Source organism: Phascolarctos cinereus, unplaced genomic scaffold (assembly GCF_003287225.1).
Source record: "Phascolarctos cinereus isolate Bilbo 61053 unplaced genomic scaffold, phaCin_HiC Scaffold_726;HRSCAF=1367, whole genome shotgun sequence".
In the NCBI taxonomy this organism is placed as follows: domain Eukaryota; kingdom Metazoa; phylum Chordata; class Mammalia; order Diprotodontia; family Phascolarctidae; genus Phascolarctos; species Phascolarctos cinereus.
The window spans coordinates 366716941-366738640 of NW_027556098.1; the positions used below are offsets into that span (position 1 = coordinate 366716941).

Below are 21700 nucleotides of genomic sequence, written 5' to 3' on the forward strand. Positions count from 1 at the left end.
CTTGACTCTTACTAGCTGTGTGACCCTGGGCAAGTCACTTAACCTTGATTGCCTCACCAAAAAGGAAAACAAAACAAAACAAAACATCACAATCTATATCAAGAAACCATCCTTCTATCACCTTGTGACTCCAAGTCACTGAAAACCAATCAGGAATTACCAATTGTTTGCCTAATTATAGGTGTGGACAGCATGTTTCATTAGGGTATACACCATGAAAGTTGTATTTTTTTAATGTGAACATTTATTGAATACTTAAATATAAAGTACATTTTTATCAAACTAGAAAAAATAGAACAACTTAATTTTTTTAATTAACAATGCTTTTAAAATGAGATACAAAATACAAAAAAAAAAATCTGGACACTAGCATGTGCCTGGAGATACTTTGTACAGCTTGAATGCATGCCTAGGCTTGTAACAAGATGCCAGTAGGCATGTCCATACTATATAGGGGGAAAGGATATGAGATTCCCCTTACCCAGATCAATGTCTCTTAGGGGTGTGTGTGTATATGTGTGTGTGTGTGTGTGTGTGTGTGTGTGTGTGTGTGTATATATATGTGTATATATATATATATATATATATATATATATATATATATATATATATATATATAATATGTATATATAAAACTCACCTTTTAGAGCTTGCTAAAAGACTTGGAAAGGAGCAAATCAAGTTAACAAACATTTATTAACATCAATTTATTATATGCCAGGCTGCCAGGCACTATGCTAAAAGCTCTGGGGATACAAAGAAAGGCAAAAGAAACCAGACAAACAAAAAATTCCCCTCCCCTAAGGAGCTCAGAGTCTAAAGGACAAGACTATGTGCAAACAAGAAGATAAATTGGAGATAATCTCAGAGGGAAGGCATTACATGAAGAAAGGTGATTGCTGCATTTGTTCTTCCCACTTCCTTAATCTTGAAGGGTTTTTACAGCTGACCTAAAGGCAAAACCTAACCCTAAACTCGTTTCTAACCTTCATTTCCAACCTAATCCTGATCCCTAACCTTGACTTCCAAGTTAACCCCTACTTTTGGAAAGGAAAAAAAAGAAGCTTTGTGTAGAAGAGGAGAGGACAAGAGAATTTGGCCTTGTTGGACTGGGAGTGTGCTAGAGTTTGAAGCCAGGATAGCTGGAGTCTGCATGCTTCAATTTGCTACCGGGATTCAGCTGAGGGCCAACCAGCTCACCATTCCGCAGACAACAAGAATGAGGCCCTGGGAGTAGGGACAGACATTCTAGAGACTGCTAAGAACCATCTGAGAGAATGGAATGGAGTTGTTGGAGAGATGCCCTTGTAGACCCACTTCCTCTTGGGCTTTCCTGGTTGAGATCCAATCAATCCATTGGTAAACATTAAGTGCCAGCTTGTGGCAGGCACTGTGCTAAGCGCTAGTCTCTACCCTCCCTCTTGTCTGCCCTCTTTGGTTCTTTGCTTTACTGTTTCCTAATGGAAAGCTGGCCAAAAGAGAAGTCAGACAGGCTGCTCCTCCCCCTCACCTCTTTCCCTTTCTTCTGGCTGCCAACTACGGTTGCTTTTAAATCACGTTTTATGTATTTTGCATGGTATTGTTATGTTCTATAAATGGTATTGTTTTAAGTGTTTTCTCAGTATGCTTGCAATGTATTAAAATCCTGATGTCCATTCAAATCTGTGCCTGTTCTGCTTATTTGAATACTAGCATTGACTGGAATAGAGGAAAGTAGAACCTGGAAGAGAAGATCTAAAGTATCGTTGTTGGGCCATTTCAGTCGTTTCTGACTCTTTGTGACCCCATTTTGGGGTTTTCTCAGCAATGACACTGGAGTGTTTTCCCATTTCCTTCTCTAGCTCATTTCACACATGAGGAACTAAGGCAAACAAGGTTAAGTGACTTGCCCGGGGCCACACAATTACTAAGTGTCTGAGGCAGGATTTGACCTCATGAAGATGAGTTTTCCCAAGTCCAAGCTCAGTGCGCTATCCACTGTGCCGCCTGGATTTAAAGTATTGAGATATCATAAACCCATTTTGTGGTTGCCCCAATGCAAAACTAGGTGGAGGGTCAAGCTATATATTTACCTGAAATTACAATGCATTAGAAGGAGAAAGAGAGTAATATTCACTGTCCAAATTCTTCAAAGACAAGAATGAATAGGAAGCTAAAGGTTGCAAGTGGGCAGGTGGCTGATCTTATTGTCATTTTCCAACTACTGGGGGGCCATTAATGGCTTCTCAGTTTTAAAATAAAGCATCACTCCTGAGGGAGGAGTGAGCTGAAAGAAAGAGCCACCAAGAAGGGCAGAAGGACAGAGCTCAGCTTGTCTTTCTGCGTAAGGCTATGCTGGAACCAGCTCCAACAAGTTGGAGAGAGCTGGTGGTTAAATGTTCAGTGTCAACATTTTCATCCCATAAATCAGCAAATGCTACAGAGCTTGATGTCCTGTTTTGTTGGTTGTGTAGGCAAGAAAGTGATGCAGAAAATGTTAATAATGTAGGTTACACTTTAAAAAGTGTGTCATGTTCATTTTTCCAGAGAGGCAGTTAAATATTTGCCAGCACACCCTTGCTTATACATATGTATATATACATATAGAACACATTATTAAACAAAATAGTAGTTTGCTTGTTCTCCTTCCCCTTCTGCTGTCTTTCTTGTTAGTATATTTAAAGTTGTCTTGCTATTGGGTTTGAGAACATAAATTTAGAGCTTGAAATAACATACTGCTATTGAATTTCCTTAATTTTTATTGAATGATTCCTTTCCTCATTATTTTGTAATACTGATTTATTGAACCATCTTGATTTAGCAGTCACATATTCACTCAGCTCTATTTCTGGATCCTCTATTCTTTTCCAGTGATCTATTTTTCATTTTTTTCAGAATTAGTTTTTTATAATTACATCTTTGTAGCATATTTTACATTTGACAGGATGAATCCCCTTTCATCAATTTTTACATAGTCTCCTTTAGGACTCTGACTGACTGTTTTCCCATGTAAGTGTTGCCTTTATTTCATCTAATTCTTAGTGCCATAAGCAGGGCAGGCATCTGAGCTTTTCCTCAGGGAGCTAAAATTTAGATAATGCTGATAGTACTTTAGCAGAATAGTTAACTGTTCCTTTAATAGTTAAACCCCATTATTCCATACCCCTGCAGCCCAGCTCAGGGATGTGCTGGAGCCAACTCTTGGCAGGTTCTGCCAAATTATTCCGTTTCCAATGTGAGCATTTGCACTTCAGAAATCAGCAAATGCTTCAAATCAAGGCTTGATTTATTGTTTTGGTGATTGTCTAGGTTTAAGAAAGCGATGTAGACAATGTTAATAATTCAGATTTCATTTAAAGGTGTGTTGGTGCATACATTTCCTCCCCAAAGAGTAAGGTGTTAAGCAGCTACCAGCATGCGCCCTTGTTCCCACACCATTTGGCGGCACCTGGAGTGTGCCTAGACTCACCCCTCAGAGGGGGCCTCCCCAGAAGCAGCTTCTTGGTTTCTTGGTGTCTTCCCCATTGGATCTTGTTTCCCTAAGGCCTGACATCAATCAGTTAATAAACAAAAATTTATTAAGAACTTACACTGTGACACTCCCTGCCCCCAACTTGCCCTTGGTATGTTGTTTGGCCTTTTGCCTAAACACCAAAATGCCTATTGTATTTTCAGGTATTGCATTAAATTGATAAAATAATTTGCAGTGTTGATATTTTTACTTATATTATCTTAATTTACTTACATATGTGGGATAGCACCTTAATTATTAAATTCTTCCTTGTCAAAATTGTTTTAATGTTTTCTTTGTGCATGTTGCTTGTGTTTTTTCTAGGTCAGAATATGTTTTATAATGATTGTAGATGACATTTTATTCTGATCAGTTTTCCCCAATTTTGTTGGTGACATGTTGAAATGCAAATGATTTTGTGGATATCTTTTACTGCTCAAGTCATGAATTATCTTCATCTTTTTTGAATCTTGAAATTTTAGTTATACAGATATTATTTGCAAACAGAGGTATCTTCATTTTTCTATTGCCAATATTTATTACTTTAATTTATTTCCTATACCTTTGAGCAAATAACATTTCTTAAAATATGTCAAACAGATGTGATGACAGTAGACAAATACCCAGTTTTGTTTCTTGATGGACTTATCTCAGAAGTTTCTCCACCACATGTAATGTTAGCCCTGGTTTAAACCAGATAATTTAAAAAATAATTTTAATTAAAAGTTTTCTATTTAAATATTTAAATAAACAAAAACTTAAATATTATAAATACTTTATAATGTTTCTATTAATATTTAATTTAAATGAATTTTAACATAAATGAAACTTAACATAAATGAATGATTTATTTTTTATCAAAGATTTTTCTCTATCTGTTGATATAAACAAAATACTTTAAGAATTTGGTTATTTTATTGTACTGATTGCTTTGCTAACATTTAATCAACTTGCAACCGATTATACATCCTATTTGATCATAATGGAAAATGTTTCAATGTGTTTACTTATATTTTGGCTGTTATTTTATTTAGCAGTTAATTTTTATGTTGCTATTAGTTCATGTGATTGGACTGTAATTTTACTTTTCAGTTAGATTTTTGCCAGATTTGGGGATCCAAACCATATTTGCCTTATAGAAATAGTTTCTGTGTGAGAATATACATGAGTCAGAAGGAAAAATAATGGTAGAAACTGGGGTGAAGATCAATGGAGTCAGAAACAGAAGCAGTATTGCCATTACAGTATACTATAGACCACCTGGACAGAAAGAAGAAACAAATGAGGAGTTCAGGAAATAGCTCACAAGCCTGGCACAAAGGCATGATGAAGTATGAGGGTAATGGGTCCATTGATTACCCCACCCCACTTAAAAGTCATTGCCTTAGGTAAGAACACTTCTTGATTGAATCAATAAATCAGAACTAGGTGCTAAGGCCTTTTGATTGTACCTTCAGAAAATCTCTCCTAGATGCTCTCTTCTCTTGGCTGACATCATCACTGTCCTCATCACCTGCTACATAGACTTCTACAATGCCCTTCAAGTTGGTCTCCCCACTTCAAGTGTCTTTCACTCCATTCCATCCTCCACTCAGCTATCAAAGTGATCTTCCTAAAGCACAGATGTGACTATGTCACCCCCATTCAGTAATCTCCAATGACTTCCTATTACTTCCAGGATCAAATATAAAATCCTTTATTTGGCTTTTAAAGCTCTTCATGACCTAATGCCTTCATACCTTTCTAGTCTTCTCACACTTTCTGCCCCTCTCTGCAATACTGCCACTCTAACTCTTCCATCCAGCAACAGTGGCCTCCTGGATGTTCTGCGCACAAAATACTCCATTTCTTGTCAGTAGGCATTTTCTCCAGCTGTCTCCCATGCCTGGAATGCTTTCCCTCCTTCTCTCTACTTCCTGGGTTCTCTGGCTTCCTTTAAATCCCAGTTAAAATCCTGTCCTCTACAGGAAGCTGCCTTTCCTGCTCCCCCTTCGTTCCAGTGCCTCTGTTGATTATCTCCAAATTTATCATAGTTTTGGCAAGTAGTGTCCCCTGTCAGCTTGTGAGCTCTTTAAGAGCGGGTATTGCTTTGCTTTGTATCCCCAGCCCTTGAACACACCAGTGTGGGCTTAATAAGTGCTTATTGATTTGATACCTTCTTATGGACTGAGGGAAGTTCCAAGGAAAAGTCTCTGCTCTTCCCCCAACTTCCCCTCCTGGTGTCTGTCTACTAACAGTAATGTATTCTACTTCTTTATTAAAACATTCCCTGTCACTTGAATTTTGCTTCAAGCACAAAGAGTCTAGGAATTAGCTAGAAATAAATATAAATGTCATTTAAGGCAGAAAGCTGAACCTTGGCCTTAAGAGGCTCTGTCTAAATGGGGCTCATCGTGATTGTGATTGTAATCCTAACTTTTTATTTAATATAAACTCATTAAAGAGGCAGGAGAGGGACCCACAAGGACATGAAGGGCTATTATACTGCCCCTAAGCTTAAAACAAACTAATTCTTGAAACAGAGCATAATATCCAGATAACTGAAGGTCCCTCCTCTGTAGGAGCTCTCAGTCAAAAGCAGAGCAGCTAAACATTTCTTGGTGTGCCTTCATAATTTAATCTTTCAAAATGTGAAAGAACTAATAAAGGGAAATTTTCTTCTTGATCTTGAGCTCACTGACAAGGAGAAATTGGTGGTTTGTGTAGAAATGCTGGGGACCTTTGGGGAAAAGGAATCTCTCCATCTTGGAATTTATGAAAAAGGAGTGAAAAGCCTATAATCTCACATACAGTTTAGATTTTGGTAGAATAAATATCAAAACTTCAGAGGAAGAATAGATGGCGATCCTGTGGAATAATATTCTAACAGGAAAATGAACTTAAAAGGAACAGGACACTCTGAAGAGTGAATTCTCTACCCTGAGATATCTTTGGGAGTACAAGAAGCTTGTTAAGGACTACGTAAAATATCTGATAAATAACTATATTATTCTGTTGAAATTAATACATTTTATCTCTTATGTACATATGCATTGTAAACTCTAGAATTTATTTCCTTTCACATTAGACAGGGGATATGGGAAGATTTACTGAAAACCAGGGGTGTGAAGACAAAAAAACCAGAAGCCCCTATTGTAAGGGTACAGGTACAGGTAGTTTTTCTTCAGAAACCCTTGCTGTTAAGTTGTTACTGGAGCTGGGAAAAACAAACAGCCTTGGCAGCAGACCATGGCCACTCCTCTAGACCGGTGGGGAAATTGGGTGGGGTGGACTAGCCCTGAAAAGCTTGCTCAGAGTGCAATCTCCACATTGGCCACCAGGTGGTGTTATGAACTCATGCTACCTAGCTGTCAGCTTCAAGTCAATCTCATGCAAGTGAAGGCAGGAGCCAGTTCAGCAAAATCCTGAGTCCTGGGTTTATTCCACTGGGCCAGTGGGACCAGCATGAGATCCCCACAATCCTATCTTCCTAGTACCTGCCCAAGTTCTATTTCATTTAGCCTAGGTTTAAAATGTAAAGATTATTATGTAGTATTTGATAACTTAGAAGGCTTACCCACCCATTGCCATTAAGTGTCTTATCTGCCTCCCAAAACTTGACATGACCCCCCCAAATGCACATTTGCATTGTAGACTAGAGTGTATTTTATTAGATGAAATCAGAAATTTATTAAAAGATGCAATACTAAAACTCCCCCAAAGTCTGAAGTCTCAGCTTCACTTTTGCCAATGGAACAGCTGTAGGCAGAGGCTATTGTTTCAGTGGATCTATCAGGCAGTCTTCCTCTCCCTATGCTATTTACAAAAAGGAAGCCTGTAAGCAGCAGCCCAAATGTGCCTCCTTTAGATATAGTAGTCCTTTCTATGTGATTACCAGCAAATGTCTTAGCCTAATGGTCATCAGAGGTTTTCTTTCTCCTGAGGTCTCCAACATCAAAACAAACTGCCTCTGTGAGCCCTGATGTCCAGATAAATCGACAGGGGCAGTCTCTGTGTTCATGCTGCATCTTGAGCCAGCTTCCTGTCTGTCCTCATCTGGACCTCTTCTGGTATGCTTGCTAGGGGCAGCTATGGGTCCACCCTGCAGTTCAAAAAATATCAATTCCAGCTCATTGTGACCCACAAGTGGAAAGTTTAGCATTCATGCTACATCATTTTCTAGTATGCCTGGCATTTTTACCAAAAGGCAATCAACTATCTTTGCTTTAAATTTACCAGTTGCAGACAATAAAACAATGCTTTGGCAGCTCTGTCCTTGAGCTGTACAAGACACAAGTATTTTAAGTCTCAAGAGCATTCTCAGAATGGGAATAATACAGGGAGATATGAAAGAAAAGACAAGGCTGACCTAGGGCTGTTATAGTTTTTATGAATGGAGAAGTTAGTGAACTTCTAGAAAAGGAAACAGTGATCACAAAGAGCCAACATGACCTTTTTTGACAGGCTATTAAACTAGTACATGAGGGGAATGTTACAGGTGTAATTTGTATTTGATGAAGTCTTTCATTTATTGTGGGAAAGGTGGATAGGTATGTCTGGAGTAGACAATAGTAAAATTATGTAGATGTGGTACTGATAGACCAAGCCTAAAGAGTGGTCATTAATGGTTCACTGTCATCATGTTAGAAAGGCTCTGTTGGATTGCCCCAGGTACCTGTATTTGGCCCCTGTGCTATTTAACATTTTTGTCAATGACTTAGTATAGGCATTATCAGATTTGCAGATGGCACACAGCATACTGAATCATTGAGTTAGGATTCAAAAAATTCTTGACAAGCAAGAACTTCAGGCCATATCAAATAATATAAAACTTAGTAGATGTAATGTAAAGTCTTGCACTTGGGTTAAAAAAGTCATTTTTATCTTTTACAAAATAGGAGAAGCATGGTTAGATTGTAGTTTGTCTGAAAAAGATCTAGGGGTTTTAGTGAACTGCAAGTTCAGTATGAATCAAAAGTATGATATGGCAGCCAAAAAAGCCAATATGATCTTAGGCTATTGGAGAGTGTCTCGCACAGGAATCATAATGGTGAAGGGACTTAAGTCCATTCCATGTGAGGACAGGCTGCAGGAACTGGGGATATTTAGCCTATAGACGAAAAGAAGATTTCTAGGGGAGAGGGAGAACATAATAGCTGTTTTCCAATATTTGAAGGGTTATCACATGGAAGAGGACTTGTTTGGATCAACCTCAGAGAATAAAAGATCAATGGATAGAATTTACAAAGAGATAAATTTAAATTTGATGTGAATAAAAGGGAGTTGATCTTTTGTAGACCTAGTCACAGAAAAGGAGCTAGATAACAAGGTGTTAAACTAACTATAAAAGGTTGCCATTACCAGCTGATCCCTTTAAGGTACAAATTAGTCCCCTGAGTGAATCATAAAGGGAGCAAAAATGATAAGATGAATAATGAGAGGTCATACCTACAAGATGACCCTTGAAAGTCATTTGGTGAATCCAAGGGAGAGAACTACAGAAAAGTAAGCCAGGTCCTGATGAAATGTGAAATGCATAGAAGACGCGCAGAGGTAGAGAAGGGGAAGCCATGAGAAGCTTCTTGGAGATGGGAAAATAGAAGCAGAAATAGAAACAGTCACTACAAAAACAGGAGCCAGGATTCTCAGATTGAGGCTGTTTTAAGTCAAGCAGGCACAAGGAATGTTTAGACAGATGTAGCAATGTTACTGAAACCATGCCTGGCCTACGGACCTCTTGGTGGTAATCCTGAATCTCTTTTTTCCCCTTGGGCTGTCTCATGGAAGGCTGAAATCTTTCCTGCTGGGCATAGAGAAAGTCTATTTACCTTTCTTTGTTTTAGACATTTGCTTTGATTTTATAAAGAATATTAACTATATAGTCTTTGCTAGTCTGAGTGTACTTGTTTGAAATGCAGTTGGGATGAGATAATTGAAGAGGGAACATATTTGAAGGAGAAAGAGATCTAATACCAAGGTATTTTGCCAGAGTACTCTCTCTGGCTGGGGACTTAGATCTGGAAAAAAAGAAGAAAAAAAACCCCTTACAGATCCTTTGATATGAGTTAAAGAAGAAAAGGAGGGAAACCCATCTAAGCAATGACTCAGTTGTGGGGTGTGAGGATAGGAATGATTAAATAATCTTGCTCTCAGTGCCTACTCCCCCACCAGTGCTACAAGGCGGGGAAGGGGGGGGAGTGTTGTCTGGAGATAATTTTTTCCCTATTTTAATTCTTCTTTGCTTGAAAAATTTAAACACTGCTTTAATTCTTCCTTCCTGCTTAAGCAGAATTTCCCAGCATTATTGCTACATTGGTATTTTATTTTCTTCTCTCTCATGTATAGCTGCCTCCATTATACCTACTCTGTATTACTGTATTAAATTTACATGTGAAAGACTACATTTAACACTAAGAGTTATTTTGTTACCTATCAGTGTGCAAATAGAATGCTATTACTGTTATTACTTTTGATTTGCATTACTGTTATTCAACATCATTTGCTTAGAACACCACATTACAGTATGATTGTGGTATGAGCCTATGTGGATAGCTCATTTTCATAGTGCTGGGAGTCAAGTATTGTCATTATGGATAAATACTTTTAAAATCAGAGTATTGTATTTAAAATGTATTGTTGTTTAATGGACATTAATATCTATGTGGGACAACGATATTTGCAATAGACTCTTTATAAAGCTGAGGACATTACAAAAATATTGAAGGATACAGTAAAAGAGTCAAGGATTCTAATTCTAGTTTCTAGTGCAAAATGGCCATGAGAATCCACTAAGGATATGTTTTGTGAATTGCTAGACCCATTCAACTAACCACTCAAATTTGTGACAAAATCCACATGAGGGACACCCTCCAACAACTTACTTAGAAACTGGCTTTCAGTATTCTGTCTAAAGTGGAAAAGTTCTGTCTTATTTTTTAAATTCAACATTAATGAGTAAAGAGGGGAGACAACATAGCAGTTGAGGCACAGATACAAATCTTTCCTATAGGCCCTGTCTATAGAAGAAATTGAGGTGAGATTTTCACCCTCAGAAATGGACATCTCACCTGTAGGTCAAGCTGGTTCCATATTCTCCATGGCAGAAATTAAGGCTCTGTCTATTCATAGAGAGTTCCCGTAAGCCAGGAATGGGGAACCTGCAGCCTGGAGGCCATATGTGGCCCTCTGGGTCCTCAAGTATGGCCCTTCAACTGAATCCAAACTTCATAGAATCCCCTTAATAAAAGGATTTGTTCTGTAAAATTTGAACTCAGTCAAAAGGCCTCACCCAAGGACCTAGAAGGCCACATGTGATCTCAAGGCCGAAAGCTCCCCACCCCTGCCCTAAGCCATAAAGAGGAGCCCCTCTTATGAGAAGGGCCAAAGCTAGGTGATCTGTGGCAGAGATAACTTACTTGTGCATAAGGCATGGGGGCTTGAGGATGTTTAGGAACATGTCTGAGACCTCATTGCAGACAGCAGTAAATAGGAACTTCCTCAGGAACATACCCTTGCCCTCCTAGAGAAGATTCAGTAGAGGTCTAGTGCAAATGTGCAACAGAGCTGTGACTGGGCTATCAGACAAATTTGACCTCAGAGATATCACTGAGACTTGTGGGATAAAACCCATGACTGGATTATGGCTCTTGATGAGGATACTTATTCAGAATAAATAGGATACATAAAAGGGGGTAAATATAACATTGTATATTAAGAAAGTATATTCTTGTGAGGAAATCCAGGAACCAGAATAGAGAAGCATGAGGGAGAGCATGTGGTTAAAGGTCAAAGGAGAGAGGAAAAAAGAAATGATTTTATCATTGGAGTATACTGTAGACCACCTGGACAGAAAAAGAAAAATAGATAAGGATCTGGAAAACAGATCACAGCCTAGTAGAGGCATAATGTGGTAGTGATGAGGAGTAGTAGATGCTAGAGTTCTCTCTCTATGCCCAAAGCAAGGCTGCTAAGAATTCCTTTAGTGATGCCTACTAATTGGAGTGGGCAGGTAGGGTAGAATAATGGGAACTTTGGGAGGAAAGTGACTAATTCATCCAAAAGTTTGTGGTAGAGGGAAGGAAATCTGGGCTTAGTTGAACACATACCTTAGATTTGGGGGAAATTGATTTCAAAGTGTTCAGAGGAAAAGATAGGTAGGATTTAGTTGATTATGTGGGGGTTATCCATCCAGGCTTTGAGCATACTAGGTATAATGGAGATGTCAGACCTGCGAACACTGTTTGGAAGGGGCAGCCCTGCAGAATCCATCATGATCCAAAGTTCTAGGATTCAAGCCTAAGGATATTTCTAGGATTTGAAGGTTATTATTGCAAGTTTGTTAAGAATGATGGTAAATGGGGGCGGCTAGGTGGTGCAGTGGATAGAGCACCAGCCCTGGAGTCAGGAGGTCCTGAGTTCAAATCTGGCCTCAGACACATAACACGTACTAGCTGTGTGACCCTGGGCAAGTCGCTTAATCCTATCACCTAGCCAAAAAAAAAAAAAAGAATGATGCTAAATGACTGAATGACCCCACTCATGCCTATATGATTAAAAAAAAAAGTAAACAAAAAGAAAAAAATGATGATTTTTCTTGAAACTCATACAATTCTTTGGAAACTGATGGACAGACAAATGGTAAAAAGCTATCAACTACCTCACACATGTACTAGTATTACCCTGAGCAGACCCAAAAAAATTCTTTTGTCATGTATAAAGATACCAATGTAGAGAATCTAGGAGAAGTTCTGTACCAAGAGAATAATGGTTACCAGAAACCAATTGCATTTGCCAGCAGAGGTCAGAATGACAGTGAGATTCATTGTCTCATATACAAGCTAGAGTTCTTGGTTTTGAAGCAGGCTGTCACTGAGAATTTCAAACATTACGTGGATGGAGCTAACGTAATCTGACCAGTGCCAAGTTAGCTATGGCTTGCCAGAAGCACTGTTCAGCAGTAAATTCAACATATATTACTGGCCAGGGAAGGCTGATATGGATGCAGATGCCCTATCCTAAAGGCCATGAGATACCTAAACTATTGTAATTTAACCTAAGGGAGGAATGACCTTATGTAACACCCAAAGAGCAAGCAAATAGCAGGATCACTGAGAGATTGGGACACCTATCAGATGGTATGCTAAAAGCACAGACAGCTTTGTTTCATTGAACCATGCTTCTCAGTCTGAGCTTTATGTGGATGAGCACAATCACAAGCAGATTGTTGATGAGGGACTGTGGGGAGTGATACAAGGCAAAGAACAAGGCAGTGAGGTTTGAGTCTTCTTAAGGTACCTACTTTTGAGACAGCAGCAGAATGCTGCATTAGACTGTTACCGATCCCACAGTTGAAAGCAGCTGGCGCTACCCAGAGCATACTGGACTATGGTTTTGCCACCTGGTACAGAGAAGTATACTTGACTGTTGCCTATGGCACTCCCAATCTGGGGCCCCACTGCTCTGATCAGGGAGCTTCCTAAGGCCTGTTATTTCAGATGAGCCCTAGTCATGCTTGACTCTCCCACCATGTTTTCACTAGCTGCCTTGATGCTACACGTATGCCCTGCCACATCCCTTTTTATGGTAGCATATTTTCAAACTTGTCTTATGCAATATTTGGGTTTTTTTTTCTTTGAAGACTTGGAAAATTTTACTTTAATTCTGCCTCATTCTGGTGCTTTTTTTAAGGAGCGTGTCATTAATTACCTGGTTTTATCTTTGCTATGTGGCGTAATGGATAGTGTCATGTCTGATGTCAGAAGACTCATCTTCCTGAGTTCAAATCTGGCCTCAGACACTTATTAGCTATGTGACCCTGGTCAAGCCACTTAACCTGTTTGCCTCAGTTTCCTCATCTGTAAAATGAGCTGGAGAAGGAAATTACAAACCACTCCAGTATCTTTGCCAAGAAAACCCCAAATGGGGTCACAAAGAGTCAGACATGACCAAAATGAATGAACAATAACAAGTCCTTTGCAATTAATCTCTTTAGGTTATAAGTTTCCTGCTTTGTCAGTTTGGGTATTTCACATTTTTGTAGATATTCGATCACTTGTTTCAGTTTCTAAAGTATATTTGTATCAAGGCATGTAGAGTCATCTCTGATCATTTCATTTTAATTCATTGTAGTTTTCCTTTCTCATTTCTAATTTTGGTAATTTAAAGTTACTCTTTTATAATTTTAATATAGATTGAACTCATGGTTTCTTTTTCTCTCCTGTAACATAAGCCTCTAGCATTATACATTTCATTTGGACAATTGCTTTGTCTGAATTCTATAGGTTTTGATATGTGGTACCTGTATTATCATTATCTTTAAGGTTACCATAATTAACCCCGATTCTCCCTTTCCTCTTTTTCCCCTACATCTAGTTACTGCATTCCTTTCAATATAACCTTTCAAAAGTCTCTAAAATCTACCTTTTCTGCTTCATTCTCACTTCTATGCCTTAGTCCAGGGTTTCAATACTTTACCTCTGGATTATAGCTGTATCCTAATTAATTTTCCTGACTTTTCCCTGTTCTTGTATGCTGCCAACAAACTAATCCTGCACTGCTTTTATCAGCTCAATCGTCATTCCCTCTTCTATCTTCATTCCCTCCCCCCACTTGCAGACGTGATAAAGTTCAATCTAGAATTCAAAGCCCTACACAGTCATTCCAGCCCTACTATTCTCCAACACAAACTCTGCTCCAGGTAAACTAGTCTATTCACCGGCAATTCAGTTCAACCACAAAAATCAATTTATCACCCATGATGTGCAGACCTTACAGGAATAGTGGAACATGCACCTTAGATTTTGGGCCCAATGGATAAAGTGCCAGCTTTGGAGTAGGGCACCTAAGCTCAAACTATGGTCATGTGAATCCCTCTCTATGTGACCTCAAGCAGATCACTTACCCTCTCCATTGTAAAATGAGGGACTTAGACTTGATGACCTCAGAGTTTTCTTCCATCTCTAAATCCATGATCTATCATCCTTTGTGAAGGACTGCAGGAGACAAAAAGATAAATTAAGCACTTCCAGACCTTAGAGAGTTTACAGTCTAGTACATGAACAACTCATGGATAATTCAGACAAGAATGTGATCAATGCATATGAGAGGTACAAAGTGTTACTTACTTTGGCTTATCGCATTCCTCTTCCCTAGAAGGTCTTCTCCTTTCCTCTCTAAAATCTACCCAACTCAAAGCTATGACAAAGCATGCCTCAGGGCTCTCTCTCAACTCCTGGATGCTCCTCATTGAGCATGCCAGGCTGCTACTTTGTCAGTTACATCCTCATGTGTCCTGTTGTACTGCAGTTCTCGAAGGACTGGGCCATATTGTACCCTTTTAGTGCCTGCAACACTACTTTCTGCAGAAAAAGTGCTTAATGTATCTCTGGGTTCTTGATTGAATTAAACTCTTCCTAACTTCTTGGCTTTGAAGAGTGGGGACCCTGGAATTTTTGTGATTCTCAAAAGAGAACTAACCACAATTTTTTTCCTTACTGTCATAGAGCTTCAGATACTTAGAGGTTTAGGCGAGGCCCTGAAAAAAAATCACAAGTAAGCCTTTGAGTTACTTTGAGGGACATTTCCACCTCAGGCAGGACTGATAGAGCAGACTAATATTTTACTCTAATGGCTTACCCTCAGTATCAGAGATTGTCTTGAGAATCTATCTCTCTTCTTTCTTCTCAGGAGATGACAATAAGTGAGCAGTATGAGAACGAGCTATGGAATAAGAAGCTGATTTTTCCAAACTTAAGGTCAGTAACATAGGGGGAAACAACTTCATGGTCAGAAATGCTGATTCCCTAAGCCATCCTGGCTACAGATGAGGAAAAGCAGGGCCCTTTCCTTCTCTTTCACCATTAGGATTGTCTACCAAACTCATGGACTGTTGCAGGAAATTTGCAGGGTCCTGACAAATAATAAAAGAAAATCAACACTTACTATTCCAAATTGAGTTTCACGTGATTTTGTTTATACCTGATAACTCTGAAGAACTCCATGTTAATCTCATAAATTTTGGGAAAGTGCAGTTTTTCAAAATTCCCTTTAAAAAGAAAGAACCTCCTCCCAAATACTTATACAGAAAGAAAATGATTGTATCTCTCCTAATCCTCACACACTCTCTCTCTCTCAGTTTTTCAATAACAGGTTTGGCAAAGTCAAACGAAAATCTTAAAGTGACTGAAGAACAGAAGTCCGAAGAACTACTTGGAAGCCCCAAGTCTTCTCTGTCTTTTTCACATTCCCAACCTCCTGAAGTGGGCAGCTTAAATATGGCTTCTCTAGTAGGTAAACCTAGCAGCCAGAACCAAGACCGGAGTCAGGATGGACCTAATGGCGTCCAACAAGAGCACCAAGAAAAACTCTAGGCAGAAACCTGGATGAAGAAGAGAAGGAAGAGAAAAATAGGCACCCCAGGACACGAACTAGAATTGCTAGAGATTGCTGATGAAGTCATTAGACCATTTAGAGAAACTGCAGGATATTTGTGTGTTTTACACAAAATCTCATAGTCTAAAGGAACTCCCTTGGAGGTAATATAGTCCCATATGTACCTAAACAAGAATCTCTTATACAGTCTTCCAAGAAGTGGTTTACCTGAAGACTATCAGGGATGGGGAGCTCAGTATCTGCCTGGGTGGCCCATTCCACTTTTAAATCATTATTATTAGGAGGTTTTTCCTGATGTCCACAAAAAAAAAAAAATCTTTCTACTGCCCTCTAGCGTCATGCTATAGTGGAAAGAGCACCGGAAAGACCTGAGTCTAAGCCTTCACTAGGATACTTACTAGCTGTATGACCAGAGGCAAATCACCCAATCTCTTCCTTGAAACTCTGTCATTAGTCTTCGGAATCTTTGAGAAAGCTCCTCTGTCTGAGAATTGGTCCTCATCCATAAAATTGGAATAATGCCTATACTACCAGCTATCACTGAAAAGAGAAAACACTTTGTAAACCTTCAAATGCTTGTGTATGTGAGTTATTATCGTTTCATAAATCAAACTCTTAAATACTTCAAGTCAGCTATCCTATCTCCTACCCAAGTCTATCTTCTCCAAAGTAAATATATCCAGCTCCTTTAATCAATCCTCCTACAGCATGACCTTTAGTCCTCTCAACGTCCTGATCACCCTCCTCTGTCAATGTGCTTCCTAAAATGTGACATCCATTGCTAAACACACTCTCATCAGTGCAGAGGACAGGGAAATTATTCCAGAGAGTAGACAGTGTATTATTCTTAATGGACATCGAGTTCTGTCATAGTATATTAACATCTTCAGGTGTTTTACTGTCAATATAATGAATGACCCATGCTATATAACATATGTTCTACCAGTATAACATAAAAGCCGGTAGATCAACATTCTATCTTTCGAGGAGGGAACAGCTAACTATGGGCTTGCCATACTTAGGTGTGTGGTCTGTGAGCTAAGAAGGGTTTTCACATTTTTAAATAAGGTTTACATTTAAATATTTTACATTTAAAAAAATATGAACACCCTTCTTGGTTCTGGGAGATACAAAAACACTCTTCAGGGACTGGACTTAGCTCTCAAGCCATAGTTTGCTGACCCCTGCTCTAGAATGTGATGATTTAAAAATGAGTTGGAACCCTTTGAAGGACATTTAAATGTGGAAAGAAAGTGAACCAAACCAATAAAACGTGAATTGCACAGTGGAACAAACCACTAATTTAGTAGGCTGACTGAAATTCTCATCTTCTCTCAGATGAGCCGGTCTGAACCTTTACATTTTCTGAACTGGAATATCAAAGTATTTTCTGATCTGAACCTCAAATGAACTGATAAAAATATCAGTTGGCAAGTATTTGCTGAGTGCTTGCTTGCTATTGTGCTTAATTCAAATCCCGGGTTTATGTCCTAGCTGCCATGTGCTGACAGCTGCACCCTTCAAGGGATCACACACAGAAAACATTTACGGAGCGAACGCTGGGCTTGCAGAATCTCTAGAATATTAGGGCTAGCGCTTTGAAGAAAAGTGAAGCCATTTATACATCACCCTCTCCCAGGCAGTCAGTCCAGATCACCAACACTGAAAGTACTACCTTTTATTCTAGAACTTCATAGGAAACTCATTGAGGCAGTGCCTAAGAATCTATCCCTGATTCCTTGTAATGGCTTTTAAATTTCATGCAATATTTTGTCTTCTTCATTATAATATTCTAATTTGCTCCTTTTCCACCCAAGTACTCAACTTTTTTTTTCAAATATATGGCACCTGATTTTGAAATGTGCTTGCACAACTTTTATCTATAGAAAACTGCAGAATATCAGAACTGGAGAGAAAGACCTTACAATAGGTTATCCAGCTACTTCACTGTACAGATTGAAAATGGGTCCAGAGAGACATGAAGAGAAGGAGAGAAACAGAGAAAGAAAAAAGAGAAAGAGAGAGAGGAGAGAGACAGACAGAAACAGGGATGGGGGGGAGAGAGAGGGTGATAGAGACAGAGACAAGACAGAGAGAGGAGAGATCATTAAGTACTATATTCGAAGCACTGTGCTAAGGGTTGGGGATACAAGTTGTTGTTGTTTAGTTGTTCAGTCTTGTCTGATTCTTCATGACCCTATTGGGGTTTTCTTGGCAAAGGTACCGGAGCAGTTTGCCATTTTCTTCTCTAGCAGATTAAGGCAAGCAGAGGTTAAGCGATTTGCCTAGGGTGTGAGACTGGATTTGAGCTTAGGTCTTCCAGACTCTCAGCCCAGCACTCTTATCTACTGAGCCAGCTAACTACCTCCAGGGATACAAATACAAGGAAGTATTCTCCACGGTTCAGCTCTGGTGAACTTACATTCTAATAAGTGAAGGTAAAACAAAAGGAGGAGGAGTAAAGGAATAGGTAAGTGAAGCTACTGAGGAGATGAGGCGGGCCAAAGTTGAGCTGGGAGTGTTGTGTATGGAATGTAATTGAAGTCAGTTATGTGAGACTGAGACTGTAGCAATAAACCACAAACATTACCATACCTGGTGCTTGAGGTACAAATACAAAGAATGAAACCCTTCCTACTTGGAAGGAACGGAGGTTAACAATTACATGTATAAGTAGATACAACATAAATACAAGGTGATTGACTATAAATACAAAGTATCAAAATAAGAGGTTCCAGGAGGCAGCGAATTAGCATTTCAGGGGATCATGAAATGAAAGACTTCAGGAAGAGAGTGCCTGCATCTATGAGGCAGGGAAGGAAGGAAAGAATTCATTCTAGGCATGTAGCAGGGCCAGTGCAAACATCTAGAAGTAGGAATGTTGTATGTGAGGAACAGAAGACTAGTATGGCTGAATCACCATGGGGGAGGGGGAGGAAGTAACGGGCAACGGTGCTGAAAATATATATAGGTTGAAGCCTGGTTGTGCAGAGCTTTAAAAGCGAAATAATGATGTTTGATCCTAGAGCCAATGGGAAATCACTGGTGTTGAATAAGAGAGTCACATGGTCAGATCTGTGCTTAAGGAAGAACTTTGGTAGTTGTGTGTAGTATGGACTTAATCGGTGAGAAATTTGAGACAGTGTGACTGATAACAAGAGCTAGCATTTATACAGTATTTTAAGGTTTGCAGAGCCATTTTGTAGATAGCATGTGTAAACATGTTATTTCATGTGATCCTCACAAACAGCCCCTTGAAGTGCATGCTGTAATTATCCCCATTTTACAGATGGGGGAGGTGGACAGAGGTTAAATTACTTGTCCAGGGTCACAGAGCTACTAAATGGCTGAGGCTAGATCTGAACTCTAGCCAATTATCAATCAATAAAAAAAAATCTTCAAGACTCTAGGCCTAGCACTCTATCTACCATGCCACCTAGCTGCCTTGGTAAAGGAGGATAAGGACTGAGAGAAGACTGTCAGATTTGGCAATTAGGAGATCACTGGTAACTTTGTAGATAGTATTTTCAGTTGAGTGAAGAGATCAGAAGCAGTTTGCAAAGCACTGAAGAGAGAAAGTCAAACAAGGATTTCTTGAGTGCCTACTATGTGCACTGGGAATACATTGAAAGGCACAAGTTGGTCTCTGACCTCAGGAGCTCCCAGTCTAACAGGGGAGACAGCAAATAAATTATGTACGAGCAAACTATATATAGGATAACTAGGAAATAGTGAACAGAGAGAAGGCACTAGAATTAAGAGGGATTGGGAAAGGCTTTCTCTAGAACAGGGCTTCTTAAACTTTTTCCACTCCAGCCCACTTTTTGGTTTTGGCGGCAGGGTTCACTGAGGGCATGCAGTACAAAGTGCACATGCACTGTGTTCAGAACCAAGGCTTCAGTGAAGCTACACAATGCAACATGGGCAAGCACTGCCAGAAACACCTGAGATTCATTGATTTTGAATTAATTTTTGGTTATTGTGCATTCAGAAACCTTTTACTGTTGCCAAAAGTTTCACAACCCAGATGGGGTTATCCACAGTTTATTTATTTATAGGCAAATTGGGGTTAAGCGACTTGCCCAGGGTCACACAGCTAGTGTCAAGTGTTTGGTCTGAGGCTGGATTTGAACTCAGGTCCTCCTGACTTCAGGGCCGATGCTCTATCTGCTGCACCACCTACCTGCCCCTATGACCCACACTTTAAGAAGTACTGTTCAACCTGGGAAGACTTATATGGTCTGATGCTGAGTGAAGTGAGCAGAACCAAGAGGACTTTGTACACAATAGCAGCCACGTTATGCAATGACTAAGAATGTTAAACTGAACCCTTCTCAACATTACAGGGATGTAAGACATCTCCAGAGGCCTCGGGAAAGAAAATGCTGTCCACATCCAAAGAAAGGACTATGGAAGTTGAATCGCTATCACTTATATTTACCTTCTGTTGAGTTTTGTTTCATCTTTCTGATGGTTCCTCCTATTGGTTTTAATTTTTACTTACAACTTCACTAATGTGAAAATATGTTTAATGGGTATGTAAATGTAAAGCCTATGTCAGATTGTACGCAGTCTTGGGGGGGGAGAAAAAGGGAGAAAAATTTTCAAATCAAAAGCATATGGGGAAAAAAATTAAAAAAATAAAAATAAAAAATAAAAAAAATAAAGAATATTAAGGTCTGATCTCTGGCCTTGGAGTCAGGAGGACCTGAGTTAAAATCTGACTTCAGACACTTGATACTTATTAGCTGTGTGACCCTAGGCAAGTCACTTAACCCTGATTGCCTCACAAAAAAAGGAAAAAAATTTTAAAAAAAAGAATATTAGGGTCTTCTAATCCAAGTCCCTCATTCATGGGAGAAGAAATTCAGGCCAGAGGAAGTTCAGTGACTTGCCCATGGGCACACACACATAGAGAGCTGGAAGGGACCTCCGAGGCCATCTGTTTGGTCTAATTGTCCTCATTTTACAGATGAGCAAATGAAAACCGAGGGAAGGCCTGAGGTCAGATGGCTAGTATATCATATGTAGGATTTGAACACAGGGCTTCCTGCCACATTGTCTCTTGATCCGTACAGGAAAAGTTCAGTTTGAACAGGTACCATTAGAATGACCAGATGCATATAAAAAGGATATCTCCAAAAAAAAAAAAAGAAGCACTGTTCTAGAAGAAGAGATTTTAGCTGAGACTTGAAGCTAGGGAAGCCAGTAAGTAGGCAGAGCAATGGATATCAGGCATGAGGGGATAGCCAGAAAAAACACCCAGAGCAAAGAGATGGAGTATCTTGTTCATATAACAGCAAGGAGCCCAGTGGCATTGGATTGAAGAATATGTGGTGTAGAGTAAGGTATAAGAAGACTCGAAAGGTAGGAGAGGGCTGGGTTTTGACAAAGCAGAGGATTTTGTATTTGATGCTGAAGGTAATAGGGAATCACTGGAGTTTATTGAGTAGGGGGTGTGACTTGGTAAGACCTGAGTTTTAGGAAAATCACTTTGGTGGCTGAATGGAGGATGGATAGGAGTGGGAAGAAACCTGAGGCAAAAGAATCAAGTATAGACAAATTCTCCAAGGAGTTTGGCTTAGAAAGGGAGGAGAAATAAAGGATAATAGCTGGAGGAGATGGTAGGGTCTAAATGAAAGTTTTTATGGGTGGAGGAGCCTTGGGAGAATTTGAAGGCAGTAGGGAAAGAAACCAATAAAAAGGGAGAAGTTGACGATTATAGGAAGAGAAGGGATGCAATCTGCTGGAGAAAATGGGATCAAATATGCATCCAGTTCTGCTATAATGTGATATACATTTTTTAAAAATCACCATGATATGCAAAATCATGCAATAAAA

At 39.3% G+C, this 21700-nt stretch overlaps 1 protein-coding gene across 1 annotated transcript in view; it reads left to right on the forward strand.

Moving 5' to 3' along the window:
- Window positions 1-17940, forward strand: part of CCDC30 (coiled-coil domain containing 30) — a 171600-nt gene extending 153660 nt beyond the window's left edge. Inside the window, exons 19-20 of the mRNA XM_078145507.1 lie at window positions 15155-15222; window positions 15603-17940. Coding sequence (XP_078001633.1) covers window positions 15155-15222; window positions 15603-15837 — 303 coding nt within the window. The 3' untranslated portion in view covers window positions 15838-17940. The remainder of the gene's footprint in view (window positions 1-15154; window positions 15223-15602) is intronic.
- The last annotated feature ends 3760 nt before the right edge of the window (window positions 17941-21700 follow it).